At 34.6% G+C, this 15,940-nt stretch overlaps 1 protein-coding gene across 1 annotated transcript in view; it reads left to right on the top strand.

Annotated features, from left to right (window-relative positions):
• The window catches only part of LOC124368503 (aminopeptidase N-like), a 46,539-nt gene that overhangs the window by 14,044 nt on the left and 16,555 nt on the right, over window positions 1–15,940 (top strand). The window contains exons 5-11 of the mRNA XM_046825750.1: window positions 465–574; window positions 1,302–1,497; window positions 3,351–3,537; window positions 4,587–4,743; window positions 7,961–8,199; window positions 8,947–9,154; window positions 13,424–13,578. Of these exons, the coding sequence (XP_046681706.1) occupies window positions 465–574; window positions 1,302–1,497; window positions 3,351–3,537; window positions 4,587–4,743; window positions 7,961–8,199; window positions 8,947–9,154; window positions 13,424–13,578 (1,252 nt within the window). The remainder of the gene's footprint in view (window positions 1–464; window positions 575–1,301; window positions 1,498–3,350; window positions 3,538–4,586; window positions 4,744–7,960; window positions 8,200–8,946; window positions 9,155–13,423; window positions 13,579–15,940) is intronic.

Raw genomic sequence — 15,940 nt, 5'->3', positions numbered from 1 at the left:
CGTGTGAACGTGTAGAGTATTTGCTGTTTAAATATTAATATATTGACGACTGCTATACAATGTGATATATTGTGAAAAACCAATGAAGAGATTATTAATAAAATATGTCAAAATGTTTTACTTAATATTTTACATATTCAAAACGTGCAAGAAAAAGTCAAGAAATGTTTCATGCGTATTAACACAGTTAACATGAGACAGTTCTCGTAGTTCTTCAAAAATAAGAGCACAAGTATTTAAGTGTGGATATTGTTTTGGGGGTAAAACTAGATTTTGAACTATACAAACAGTTACAAGTTTAGGAATGTCAAATTACCGGGAAGAAGTGTGAAATTATTTAAACTTTTGAATAAAACATTTGTGAATATATAAAAGTTTTACTATGTATAATGTAAAAACATTTGAATTTACATATATTTAAGATCATATTATAAATATTCTCATTGTATCTGATATTCTATCAGTGAGAACAAAGGTGACTGGGTGGTGGACCATTTCGACAACACACCAATGCTGTCATCTTATCTTGTGGCCTACCACCTACTGAAATCTGGCTTCCGGGAGACTCAGACAGGTATGTATAAATCACCTTATATTGTTTACTGTTGCATTGACTCTTTCCTCTACACTCTTATACCGTTTATTTTAGCTCTCATATTAAAACAACTCAGAAATTAGTCCATTTCATAAGATAGATCGAATAGATTAGATTGGTAGCATGTTTTAAATTCTTCATGAATGTTAAAAATGTGTCAGGTAAATGTCATCTTAATACATTTTAAGGATCATAAAAATGTTTAATTCCACCCCGACACAGAGCTTACTAGTATAAATTACATTTCTATATAGCCGGTGACCATCAGTATTGTCCAAAATGAAAATATTCGATAATCCTGGAAAATGTCGTAAATTTACTCGTTAGTAATCCCAAAAATAATATTATAGTTAAAAGTTAAATAAGCTGTATCATTCTGTACTTGGTTTTCACTGAAAAATGGTTTCGACAAATATTCTACATTTGTGAAAGGTAAAAACAGTAAATTACAATGGAAATTGTGGTCTGTCTCGTTGTCTCTCAAAAAACGTGGTAAGACAACATTTTGTAGACCTCACAATGCACAACTGGTGTCCAAGTTGGGTTTTCACAATTCCAGTTTCTCTCTGTCCCTGAGACTGTTCGTTCCCAGTTACTATCGTCTGAGACTGTACAAATCTAGTGTAGCAAGGTCTGAAACTGTTGTATTTGAGGGTAGCCTCTATAAAAATGAAGCAACCTGTAATTGCATTGCATATGTTCGCAGAGGATGGACGGCCGCTGAGGGTGTGGGCTTCTACCAAGCAGTTGCGCTGGGTCAATGACTCTCTGGACTTGGCCCCTCGAGCTCTCTCCCACCTGGAGAAGCTCACGGGTCTGTCAGACCCTCTACCCAAGCAAGACCTCGTCGTCGTGCCTCGGTTTCAAGGAGCTTTGGAGAACTGGGGTGTCATGTCATTTATGTACGTATAGTCGCAGTACTAAAGGGGTTCACAACCTCGACATATATCTAGAACCCATATTGCTTCTTATTATAATTACAATAATAATAATACCCATTGGGAGAGCCGAGTGGTCTAAGACGTTGGACTTTGAATCTGAATTAGAGATAGCGCAAGTTCAAATCCTGTCTGTGACTATTGCACTTTATCACAACCGTCGACCTTTTACTGTATCGACTCTCTTCCATATTCTGTTTGATAGGATCCTCGCACAGGCCAGTGGCCCGTGAGGACGGGCAGAACAAGGCATAAAAGGAGATCGGCTTCTCCTTAAAAAAATAATGATATTTTTGAAAAAAAGAAATAAAAATTATATTTAGTAATCAAATAGCCATAATTTTGTACAGCTTTATACTAATACTGTTTTTGATAATAACAATGTTTGTCAACACGGCACCGTTCAATCTCAGTATAATAATTCTTACGGCTCAAAAAACCTATTGTCTGAAAGCTAATTCACATAGAAGTGTACAGAAATAGTATTTTATTAACTTCGTTTACTCCTATTAACAAATTTCTGATAATGTTCGTCTGTTATAAAGTAATAATTTACATCGTTTGTGTGCACTAATGATTTATTTACATATTTCTTGGTAAAATAAAGTTTTCACATTAATTCTATTTATGGTCATTGGCCTGTGAGATTACATATGATATTTCTTTCTATGCATAATGTTATTATTTCATTGCGATGAGTCCACAAATTTCTTGCCGATAGATAAATCATTGCTCAATAACTACTATCATTGCTCATGTAGTCCAATATATATATATATATATATATATATATATATATATATATATATATATGTTACGTATACTTATATCGGTAAAATAACAACCCATGTATTGTTTAATGTAAATTTCGAATAACGTTCAAGATGTAATCAAGCCTATGTAACTCAAAAGTATTAAGGGCATAACATTTTACATGTGAAGGAAATAGGATTTTTCACAATCCTTCCATCGTCAAAAATATTTCAACAAAGAGCACATGCTATGCCATACACAGTATTTTGTATCGTTCGTCATAGAAATCTGATCGTTCAGATCGCTGATTTATTACAACTACCAACCTATAATTTAGAATATAAAATACTCTGTTCTTATACCATGAGGCGCTGGTCTTCCGTGTTCATGTATCAGTTACAGCCTTTTCGGATAGCTTTCCTTAAGACATAAGAAAGACAAATGTTTTCATCACTCCACGAGAAATTTAGTTTTTTTTTTAATTTAGTAGGAATTTGAGACATCTTGAAATCATGCTCTTAGAACAGTAGCTGAAAATAAGGCTATGCTATTGGTCCACCAAGAACGTAGCCAGGAAACATTTTTGGGGGTCCAGACAACTGATATTTTGCCGTAGTGAACGGAGAGTAAGGCCACATTTTGTTCCTTTAGTCCCGTTTCTTTGTCGAGAACGATCTTTCAGCAGTACAGGTCAGTAATATTGAATTATTTAAATAATTATAAACGTTTACTAAAAAAATAATTGAAAACATTGTAAATTTGGGGTGGGTCAGGACCCCTAAACCCCCTCGCTGGCTACGTCCTTGGGTCCAGTATTTAAGAACGATTGAGAGGAATGACATGCATATACATGTTATTTAATTTAAATAGTGTTGATTCCTTAAGTCATAACTCAAAATTGTATAATGGTCTAAGGTTTAATTCGTTAAAACTGGAAAAAAAATCAAATACTTATGTTTAGCTGTTCCGTCTGGACTGGTTACTAACTTGCCTATCAAACAAATGCATATGCCAAACAATAACATTCCTACAGTAACTATTGCTCATGTAACTGCATGTAACAGGCCTTCAGGACTAATCTACCGTCCTGGCAAAGATGGAAGCATGTTACAAAGAGTGTTGAGCACGAAGTTAGTGACCCACGAATTGTCCCACACGTGGTTCGGTAACCTGGTCACGCCGCAGTGGTGGGACAGCTTGTGGTTGTCGGAGGGCGCGGCAACGTTCTTCACATCTTTGATCATCGACCAGGTCAGTAGATCCTTACATCTGTGATTACAACAGGATCAGTGATGGTAGAGTACACATCCTCGAAATGTAGTAATGGGTTGTGATCTTATAACGAACTTAAAATAAGAGATTCTTATTCCTAGTAAAAATTACTTGTAGTAGACAGAAGACTGAATAAGGCAGTAAAATATTCACACGAATTATGGCACACTGATGTAATGGTGTACAGTTATGTAGGGTGGGAATACAAAATTAGACCTACTTTTAATTGTGTTAAAAAACTAAATATTTCTATAATGTTAATGTTAATATATTCTTTAAATTTGTTTGCATGGATTTGGATTTTTTCCACATTAATGGGATGGGTGCGATACAATCGAGTATTTTAAAATCACCATTACTCTCTGAAGCATCACATGAAAAAATGGGAGACCTTTCCAAATAATTGTGTCTTTCACCTACTGCTCAATTATTTACTGAAACCAATTTAGAAGATGCTTCGAGATGGATTTTTATGTATACTGTAGAACTTAAACGTTAAATTGTAATATTTTCTAATAACTACTATATAATGATATCACTTTTGTATGCAAATGTGAGTAATATATAAAGGAATAATTTTAAATACGTAATTGAGTACAAAGTATAAGAAACAGAAAAAGAAGTTTCCTTTAATTATTATTTAATGCACCACGATTCGCCACGATTAAAGTTACAAAAAAATTAATAACAAGATACAAGACATTTGCTATTGTTATATGTTACCAAAAGAGAGGATTGGTATCCATCCTCTTCTTCAGATATCAGAATCACTTGAGAAACGCAAATGGTAGCTAATCTACTACTTTGGTGACATATAACGCTAGCAGGTGTCCGAAATCCTGTCATCCTTTCAAATCACCCAATGTAAGTAAACAATGCCGATTAATTAATTTAATTTTTAATCAAACCAAACCATCATAAAGTGGTTAAATACTTTGACACATCACACAGTATAAGTCCTGCAAATATTCTACAAAACTACTACTGACACTAAACAGTGATGGATAAAGGGCTGTGATGGTGTGTAGATGGAGCCAGAATGGGAACAGTTTAATAGCGATACTGAAGAGCACCTGACGACAACTTTCTTCTCCAACGCCGTATCTTCACCGGGATATGCCCTCAACCACCCCGTGGAATGGGCCAAAGATTTACGTACTGTCAGCTCTGCACCTTACTTCAAAGGTAACACACCACAACATTCGTTGTAGTATTATTTGAGAATACCAAATAGGGAATCATTTTGGTTTATTTAAAATGTTAGTCTAAAGTAAACTCTCGATTTGCCATGTAGTTCGTTACTCGCCTTAGTACAGCTTGTAATGTGAAACATTGGCAATAGTTATTGCAAATTACCCAACAATTTATTACCCTATTATTTCTTACCACTTTGGATAATTTTAAATGTTATTTTAGTGTATTTTTTAAATCTAAAGTGTGTTATAGTGTGACACTACGGGTCATACACAAAGCGGATAACCCATACGCGGTTAACCCAGAGTTTATAATAAACTCCGTGGAGAAAACCAGATGCTGAAATTAAGGAAAACAAAACGTTTCAACTCATCTGAAAGAAAATGGATTACGGTAGTTTACGCAATAAACTTTCACGCTTCGGTAGCGTAACGCACTATGTTGTGGTGAATTACAGCGTATCTTACGCGACGTTCTGGCTGGGAGTAAATCGCTGGTGAGTGCGTGCGACCGAAACTGATGCGATTGCGGTACGAGTCACAGTGACTTCCGCTCGCCGCCGCGACTGACGATTTATTGTTCTCATTTCAACGGTTTCAGTTTTATAACGTTGACGGTAGCGAATAAACGTAAGATTGTTTGTTAGACAGTTTCACTCTTGCATTCGTTGATACCAACAGCGAAGTTTGCATGCGACAGCTTGAATAAATTAATGAGAATAACATAGAAATGTGTGCTTTTCCTTTCAGCTATTAATCCATTCAGTTACATTGTTTTTCTTAGTGACATCTGCCATGGAGACACGCACTCGATTAGTTGTGAGAGCTGCGTGAAACAACCTTTAATTTGTGCCCATAAGAACAATGTCAAATCATACAATTGTACGGCCTTATTTTTTATTTTAGTGTTATGAGTGATTTTTAAAAGCTTATTAGTACGCATCCAAATGTTTCTCAGTTTTTCTTAAACCTTATACGTATTAAGTATTCAAACAACAAAACATATTTCCCACCACGTATGCGAATAAATGAATCCCCTAGGCAATGCGCGAAAGGAAAGAATCGCATGTTCAGATTATGATTCATAGCCAATAACTAATCAACTTGATGTGATATTTGGGATGGACGAAATACTTGTAAGCGTGAATGCTTATGCCCCTTACACATAATACACTCAAAACATATTGCGCTAATGTGTTTAGTGTACAAGAGCTGATACTACAATAGACCTACTATTAATCTGTCGTCACGTGTTTCCCCCTTTTACTAAAAAACATTAATATGACAGATATATCTAAATTAATTTCAAGGTGATAAACCTGTCCTATATCATTATCAACCATAAATAAAAATAATGTATCATAGTTTTTATACTTATTTTTTTTCATATAAATCATACATCATTTATATAATGATTTATTTTAATTGATGTAGTAGTAACAATTTTTGCGCAATTGATGAGTTAGTAAGATAGTACCAAAATTGAATGGAGTAGAAATCTAACTTTTTCCGTTATAGCAGTGGTTTCCAATCAGATTTTTTGGAGGACCCCGAAAACCTGGAATCTTATTTTGGGGAACCCCTTTTGTAATAACGTTTGTACGTATGTCTGGATATAGAACAATGGAAGACATTTTATGTTTATGTTTTGTGGGTTTTTTGGGGGGTTTTTGTTTTTTTTTTATTTTTTTTAGTAGACTGTTTTGCACGACCTCTGGGGTTCGCGCACCACCAGTTGGGGACTACTGCTTTAGAGGGTTAAAATTGTCAAACACGATGGTAATTTGTAATGGAAAATTGTATTATTAAAACTTTTATCTACAAATTGAACCGGAGAAGGTTAGGACATTTTTGAGAGTTTTTGCGTTATATATACAGATAACCCATTTGGTACTATCTGTATCTTTGGCAGATAAAAGGGAACTGTCCTCTGCCGTTACCTAAACCGCGATAGAAGCGGTTGCCCATACCACTGCATCTCTCTAAGTGATCGCTAACAATTTTACGCCACTACTCAAAGTGGTAACCAAACTCTCTACCTGTGAGTCGAAGACTGTGCTGAAATGCATTAACACACTGAAAACCCTGGCAAGGGATAAACGTGTGACCATTGCACGAGGGTAGGTCATGTGGGTGTGGTAGGGAACGAGAAGACTAACAAGCTGACTAAAGCTGGAGCTTTTCTCCCATTTTTGTGTCCAGAATCGTTTCTTGGTACATCTAAAAGCAAGCTAATGATGGGAATCAGACAGTGGGAAGATAATAACAAGAAAAAGGTCCGGAAACAATACACCAGACAACAGACGAGCAAAACTGTTCATCAGGTACTCGCGCAAAAGAACCAAGCAAGTACCCTTAGAGGCACCCAAGGTGCCTGACTGGACATTGTGGCCTCAACTATCATTAACTTAAGAGAGGAGGGCTAAGAACAACATAATATGCTGTCACTATCGAGAGGGGTCAGAGACGGCAAGAACGTATTCTTTGCTCATGTGAAGCGGCCTCTCGTAAAGGTTCAGCTACTTTGGTAAGATTACTATGCTAATGAAATGGCAAGTGTGAACCCCTAAACGTTAGTCTCTTTTTTGAGAGACTAAAACTCTTAGCAAAATTAGCGAGTTCGCTAAAATTGGTCGCAATGTTTAGTGGGTAACCAAACGACCCCTTCTTATAATAATAACTCAACTCTACCAAATTAGTCATTTTAAGACAGAAGATAAAAAAAAATGTTATACGAGTATTCACTATAAAATGTTTTCACAGTATGTACGGGTTGTGTTCTGCATTATACCAATTTGCCAATTATGTGCATGTTTGGTGAAGAATTTATTACGACAATAATAAGTAATGTTACTTATTTTGGATTTCATTTACGAATCCTGTCAATTATGGTATTATACTTTATGGTATTAGTGTGGCATCACAATTATTGTAATTGTATACCATTTTAACAGTAATAGTTGTAACATTTTAACAGTAATAGCTGTAATAGTAATTATAAAATATGGGAAATAAGACGAAAATTACTGTTTAATGTTGGAGAACCAGAGCTCTCTGAAGCAACAGAGTGATGCATGAAGGATTTCTGCAAGTACGTACTGTTATAGCGACTTCGGACGATTCCGTCGAAAACTAGTCCGCGAGTTATAAGTTTGCTCCTAATAGAGGAAAAATGCAGTTTAGGGTAACCTATTTGTTTTATTTTTCAGGATTCTCTTTGATCCGAATGCTGTACTTTTCTCTTGGAAAGGAAAAGTTCCAGGAAGGTATCCAACGCTACTTGTCAGAACTCCAGTACAAAACTACGACCCCTCAATTGTTCTATCAAGCCATGCAGTACAGTTACGAGGGGCAGGAGCTTTCCAAACTGATGGACTCTTGGACTTATCGCTCTGGACTACCAGTTGTATTTGTTAACCGATCAGAAGGACAACTTATTTTGAGTCAGGTGAGACGAACACAGCAATACAGTATCAACATGATACTAACTTGCCATGTTGCCAAGATAGGTTTCCAGGTACAATGATAGTTGATCAATAGTTTGAAAACAAAACAAATAAATGTGGTCGTAATTTTTAAGAACATAGGAAAATCAAATCGTTTAAGTTACGAAAGGAGTTGTATTGAATAGCTTTCGACAAGACGTACAAAGCCAAATTTAATCAGCAAATAAACCGATACAGCAGAATATCGAATGTTCCGACAGAACAAACTCTGACAAAGTAACTTCATCACAAGTGATTATTATGTGTTATAATAAAATGTTATGTGGTTGTATTCAATTTGTTTACAAATTTTGTTATACTGCGATTTTTCATTACCAACATGGGTACCCATAGACCAATGTAAAAACGTTAGAATTGTATTTGTACCTTTCATTTTGACAGGTACTACACCATCAATAGAGTTCTTCTTTGGATCAAGAGGAACACATGTAACAAGTTTCAAGTATCTAGTATCTTTTTATCAGCACTGAGAACGACACAATTTTGTCAATGCCATGTCGGGTCATTCATACATTGTAAATTGTAAGAGTTACGAAGAGATGGGTGGGATATCAAATGACATACCTCAGACATATCAATGTCACATTAATTTTTAAAATTATACTATTGTGATTTTCTTCCACAAATGTCCCTTTAATTATCCTTGTAACCCTGAATAGTTGATAAAAAAATATGTGTCATATTTTCAGGAACGTTTCTACATGGCTCTCTACCAGTCTGAGGAAAAACTTAAGACCATGGAAAAGACACAGTGGTGGATTCCTGTTAGTTACACCTCTAACAGTGAGAAAAGCTTTGGAGATCCTAAGCCAAAGTTTTGGTTCAATGATGAAAACAAAACCCTAGAAGACCCAGCCAAACCAGAGGACTGGTTACTTCTAAATGTGCAAGCAGCAGGTTTGTCCAACGTAATGGTATTTTAAGTTTAGGCGGTCGAGAGAACACATAGATTCTTGTTTCTTACAGGGTTCTCTAAATTGTGCTTATCGAGATGATTTGTATAACATATTAGTATGATTCATAGCAATCGGTATTCTTAATATTAGAACCAAGTAACTGATTAACCAATGTAAAAAAATAATTCTGTTAGTATCCTTTAACTTGGATAATGCAGTAAATCGATAACTGTGGCTTCACATACTATTATATCAATATGTTTAAGACAAATAAAGTTTATTACAACATTGGCAATTTTTTTTTTTTTTTTTTTTTTTTTTTTTTTTTTTTTTTTTTTTTTCTTTTTGCTGTGGAACTAGATCTCTAGTATCCAGGGGCGGCTCTATGCCTGTGCTTACGTACGCTCGGGGTGTATATTTAAAATAAATATTATAATATACGCCATAAAATGGATTTAAATTAAAAATTGCGCCCATAATAAGATTTTGGAAAGCTCCTACATAACAGTGAAGAAAAATTGAAAAGCAGACTCGCCTAGCATGACGTCATTGCTTCCTGTCTTAGATTTCTGAATTGAGTGAATTCAAAACCCGAAAATAACACAAAAATACCTATTGGTGTGTAATTGTAGAGGCGTATTCGGAGGTCCGCGGGGTCCCCTTCAAAATTGTTTGGTAAAATAACACAATTCCCCTGACATGAGTATATTTAGATTTATGTAGAACTTCTCTATAAAATAAAATTAAACATTATGTGGATATCTAGTTGAAAAATCTAAAATTTCAGTATATTAAGTTAGGAGTACAAAGATTGCTTAATTTACTTCCGTGCGATCCAAAGATCGGACGAAGCACTGAACAGAGGACTATATGAAGCACTGTGCTTCATATAGTGATACCTGGAAGCTTATCTGGGCAATTTAGTGATTTGCACTCAAATTTTATTATTCGATTAGAAACCAATTTATAAACATGCTCAAGATCACCAAAGAAATATGTTGAAACAAAATCAGACATACATTTAGATTCCATTACCATTTATATAAATCATGGTAAATAAGTATGTTCGTTAATTCGTAGGCTATTATCCATCGTTGCATAAGGCCTGTAGTGATGTTGAAGAAGCTAATATTTCTGTGCAGTTTCTGAGTGATAAATCATTTTAGGTACCTATTCCTAAAAGTTCATCATTTCCCAACCCTAGTACACCTTTAATACATGTTATTAAAACGACAAAGTAAATCCATTCCATTGTCACAAAATATGGGTTAATAAGTATGGTTCCACAAACTGAATTCCTGAAACCCCCACTGTGTATCGTTTAGCCCGTTTTCAATAATTTGCGCTTTGATTTTCTTAAGTGCGTGTTTTAGAGACAGTGCTTTTGGAGTTAACACACAACATGCTTGTGTTATCTCTGACTTTTACGTGTCACAACGATCTGATATGATTACTTTATTTTAACCTAGGTTGTAGTTATGGATTAGATAAGTTGTCTACCTGAGCAAAAGATAAGATTACATATCTTGAGGCTTAGTATTTCTTATTTTTTAGCACTAAACAAGCTAAAGCAAATGTCTGGAAACATTCCCTATTCCTTCATAAAACCAATATTAATTTATAAAAACAATTTAATTAAAACCTTTCACGCTTTTGAGTTTGAGCATAACTAAAATTGAATGAAATATTGAAAATGTTTAATTTTACGTAAATAGGTTGTACAAACTCAATTATAAAAAAAGCCTGCTCTGGTCTCCTTGTATGTATATACTTGAGAAACTGTTTCTATTTTACTTTTCCTCTAAAATACTCTAATAAAAGTAGTGGGGCTAGTCATAAAATAAAAGAGAAAACCAAGTTTTTTTATTGATCTTCTCGATGTGCAAGGTCTTATGGATAAATAACCCAGTAACAGTCAATGACATTGCGATTACGTCCACTCTTGATCAGTGTTTGTATAATTTAGAGCAATCTCTAATCACATCATTACCATACATTTTTATTTAAATTAAATCGTTTCTTCTTCACAGGCCAATTGAACTAACAAATACCAATATGTGTTTCTCAGAATAACTTAATTCCCTTTGCATGTTCCTAATATGTCTAATAATAAACCCAACCATGTCTAATCACAATAAAAATCAACCAGTCCAGGATTTATTGTGCTCTACTGCAGTATACAGGGCGAACAAAAGGTCAGGACCCCCTCCCTCTATTTTGTTCTAAAGTAAAGTCTATATAAAGAGAAATCATTTGTGTAGTGGTGCAATGTGGAAAGGAAGCTTAATTTGGTGATTTTCAAAATTGTTTGTATCCCCAAAAAAATGTGAGATTTTGGAGGCAACGCAAAAACATTTTTAATGTAAATACCTCGACAGTGACCCCCCCCCCCCCATTTTGAAGAGCATAAACAACTTAATAATTGTGAAAACTAGATATGGCTATCTCTATCCTATCCAAAATAATATTCAGAGTTACCAGAACAATATTTCAAATAACTCACCACGTTGTTTAGTCAAATGAAACGTTTAAACTGAAGATCTCGCACTATTTGGCAGCGAGACAAGCGTATGGCGAACTCCTCTCTCACGTTTTAAAAAGTCTGAAGTGGTATTTTGTTGCAGCCCTCAACAATCCTGTTTCTTAAATCGTAACGTATTTAACTGGTGATTTGTACATTATGGTTTTAATGTCCCCGAATAGAAAAAACCGCGCAGGCCATTCCATTACACCACGCCTACCCATCCAATGACCACGTAGTCGTCCCCAGAAAATGTCGGGGTGCACGGTGAAAATGTGCTGAGGCACCATCCTGTTGGAAGTGAACGATGTCTTCATCAAATTCATGATCATTCTTCCTAATAACAGTAGTTATTGCGGGGAAACTTTATTTTTGTAACATTTGCAAATACAGTTCTCCATTAAGATTCCCATTAACAAAATATGGTGCTAAACTGTGATTCCAAAAAATTCCCGGCCCACACATTTAACTTTTTCTGGATATTGGGTGCAGGATTCACAGAAAACAGGGATTTTCTGTGTCCCAGTACCTGCAGTTGAGTTTGTTTACAAACCATTGATAAAAAAAATTGCATTCACCATAACGTTTCGAACAAAAAATGGAAGAGCTGAAGTTAGTGCTTCCATTTTCTCAAAAAATTATAAACAGCGGTCTGGATCGTCTTCGTTTAACTCATGTACTACATGAATTTTATAAGGGTGGTTTTTTTATTAAGCGTACCACAGCTCTTCAGGGAAACGACACAAAGATTTGCTACTGAACTGGTGGACTGCTGCGGATCTGCAATAATTGTGTTACAATTTCAAACTGTTTGTTTTCGCTTAAAGAAAGCCGAGCTGAGCGTGGAGCCTCTGAAATAGATCCAGATACTCGAAACTTATTTACTAAAATTCTTAAGCATTACTTGTCACTGGCCATCAGAATGTGCAACATTAAACCACCTTCCTGCCACACGGTCAATTTTCATTCGAAGCCCCTAAAATAAATATCATTTCTACTTTATCACCCTAACTACGGGGAATTATTACTCGTAGGCAGTAATAATTTGAGAATATTATTTAAAAGTAAGATGGACAAAGCGGTTCAAAATCACTAACTGCAATATCACTAAAACACACAAAGATTTCTCAAAAACCCTCACGAAACAGTAACCACATAATAATGATACCACTGGATAATATTGAGGCACTAGATAATAAGCACTCTACAAGTATTACTTGTTCTGACGAGAGTGAAATAAAGAAGGACTTGTTTGCACTAAACCGTAGTTCGAACCGAGAAAGCTCGGTCACTCTTTGCAAATAAACTTCTTATACTTTATAATCTTCATTTGATCCTCCATCCATTGCATTCGTAATTAATTCAGGACTTAAACTACCAATAAAGCGGTTTCCACTAAGACAGTAACTTAAAAAGTAAGTGTACAGACTTAATCAAAATTTTGACGACCTATTATTTTGCATGGAAAAGAGAGAGCGATCTCTGGTTTCCACCATTCTTTAAGTTCTTATGCTCTTCAAAATAAATGGTCACTTGAGAGGAATTTCCATTACAAATTTTTGAGCTTCCCTCAAACTCCCGCAAGTTTTGGGGGACACAAATAGAGGGGAGGTCTTGTCTTTTTATTTACCCTGTATAAATAGTTCCACAGTGTATGCTATCATATCAGTGTTCATAATTATATGTTTGCATTAATTAGAACTATTATTCTATTCTCCTGAATACTACAAAAATTCGAATGTCCGGCAGGCACTTACCATGTCCGCTACGACAAGGCCAACCTTGAACTGATCAAGAATGCATTGAGAAACTCTTCTCTGGACGATATTCCTCCACTTAACAGATTCCAGCTGGTCTTGGACTACGGCATGTTTGGCTTGGCTGGCTTGGAGCCTCTGGACGAGGTATTTCCTATCTTATACGTTGGTAGTAAAGTAAAATAGGTATTAAGTTTGCTTCATCATAAAATTTAATTATACAAATGATACAGTGCTACATTTAAGAACTAATAGAAAAAATGTATTATCATTTACCACTATTCCTCACATAAATCAACATTTATACTCATGATTGCTAATAGCGCAGTGTAGCGGGTACAGCTGATACCGAATCATCGTCAAGCATTGCTGCTGCTTGGATAGGTCACCGCTGAACGACCCTGTCCTTGCAAGCAGCCCGCCTGACCAGTCATTGGTTTTGGTTCGTAAGTCACCTTTAAGACGTTGGTCCCCAGGTTAAGAGTTTAGAGAGGGCTTCTCAGCCCTAACTTCAATTCAATCAAAGTATTTCAGTTAATGAACCGATGCTAATATTTTATCTATCGTATACGTGTGTGTACTCGTATTATTTTCGTATGTGCATATTTGTGTGAAATGCTGTAAGAAGAGCGGTGTGGTGTTACCTCGGCAATCTGGCGGTTCGCGCGTCCAAACGAGCAGACGCCGCTCCGCGCAAGCAGCGATAAATTATCAAAATTTGTTCAATTAAATATGTGTTAAGGATTTAAAATTTTAAATAGGGGTTAAAAAGTTATACACTCAAGACAGTGAGTGACTTTAGGAGCCTCACAGCCGTACCAGTGCTAATTGTTTTGAACCGGTCAAGAGTAAACTTTAAGATGCAAATTGCCATAACAACGTTTATTCACGTACCTCTAAAATATTAAATAAAAAAAAAACACTATTGTACCTACATTCTATAAAATTTGGTGTTAATCGGATTACAAGTGTCCAAATTAATAATTTTTAAATTGCATTTTGGTCGAAAATTATCAAAAATTTATACATTTCTTCGTTCTTACTATTATAAAAACTGGAAGTAATTGCTTGTAAATAATTTGCTTTATTTGCCTTAACACATAAACAAAAGTGTTATAAACATGTTCCACAAATATCAGAAGCTTTATGTGGTGTTTATTATATGTGTTGACAATTTTGTTACAGAACATTTTAGCTATTCCCTTTCATAAACAGGCCTATTGTTAAAACCTAAATTTAGAATAAAAAGTACATGATAAATGCCCATTGATACGAGTTCAAATACGTTTTTAAGTATTTTTTTCCTTTCTACTCTTTTATGTAATGAGTAAAAAAAAGAAGGATAACTATTTCAAAATGATGTAGGCCTACAGTTTCCCTTCTTGTGAAGAAGAAACAAGTATTTCCATCTTAAAGTTACCTCAAAAATTAATTTATAACATTTATTCGTAAGACGTGTATTAAAGATCTGTTGTTTTAAATACAGAAGGGACAGTTAAATTTTATTTGCAAAACGTATAAACCACAATTTTTTAATAGGCAATAGAATTTATATACGGGTCGGATTCAAGTTTTTATGAATCGCATGATAATCAACTCTATCTATTTTTACATGAAAATGTATATATTCGAATTAATTAATATTACATTTTTATCATGTAAATTCAGTGCTTCAATCTTTAGGGCTTTTGTGGTGTTGAAGATGGTTTACAATCGGTTCATGTAGACGCTCTAGGAATTTTCCTAATAATGAGGAACAAATTCTTAGTTTTGATTCCCAGCCAACCTTTTTTACCTATATTATAAAAAATTGAATTATTGGGGACACTGTGAACGTGTAAACAAAACATTTTACCGTTTAAAATATTTAGGGCATTTTAAGTTTTGTTACGAAGACTTTTAATTTCATATAACCTACAAGGTTGCCTCACTGGGGTAGAAAATATGTCCAATTTAATTTCTCTATCCAAAGTAATAAAAATATATTAAACATTATTATATTTTTAGTATTTTTCGTTTCTTGCTTTAATTACATTAACTTTTCGTTATAAATGCAAAAACAAGTATGGAGTGCTTGTTCATAAATTCCAAATTCCAGACAAATTTAGATAATGCTCATTCTAGTACTGTTCAAGGTAGATTCGAAACTTTAGTTTTTCATTGTTTCCCTGTGATAAATATAAGATGATAATTTTATCTTTTTAAAACATACTTAAAATAAAGAAAAAGAAAATTGTATCTGTGTTGTCAATCAGAGGCCTTCCTTTTTGAAAAAGTTGATGCTTCCAGCTCAATTGAAAATGATACAAACTATTCAGTCAATAATCACTCAATGAGTGCGTCAGTGTGTCAGATTATAGCATTTACATAATAATAATAGTAGTAATACTTAGAATCGGACTTCATTAAGAAATTGTGATATTAATCATTCTTAGAATATTCCATAAAGATACGTGTATTCAGGCATTGGAAAGATCAACAGCTCTAATATATTTGTAGCTCACATATT

This window comes from Homalodisca vitripennis, chromosome X (assembly GCF_021130785.1).
Source record: "Homalodisca vitripennis isolate AUS2020 chromosome X, UT_GWSS_2.1, whole genome shotgun sequence".
Classification (NCBI taxonomy): Eukaryota; Metazoa; Arthropoda; class Insecta; order Hemiptera; family Cicadellidae; genus Homalodisca; species Homalodisca vitripennis.
This window is presented reverse-complemented; position numbering and strand designations above follow the sequence as displayed.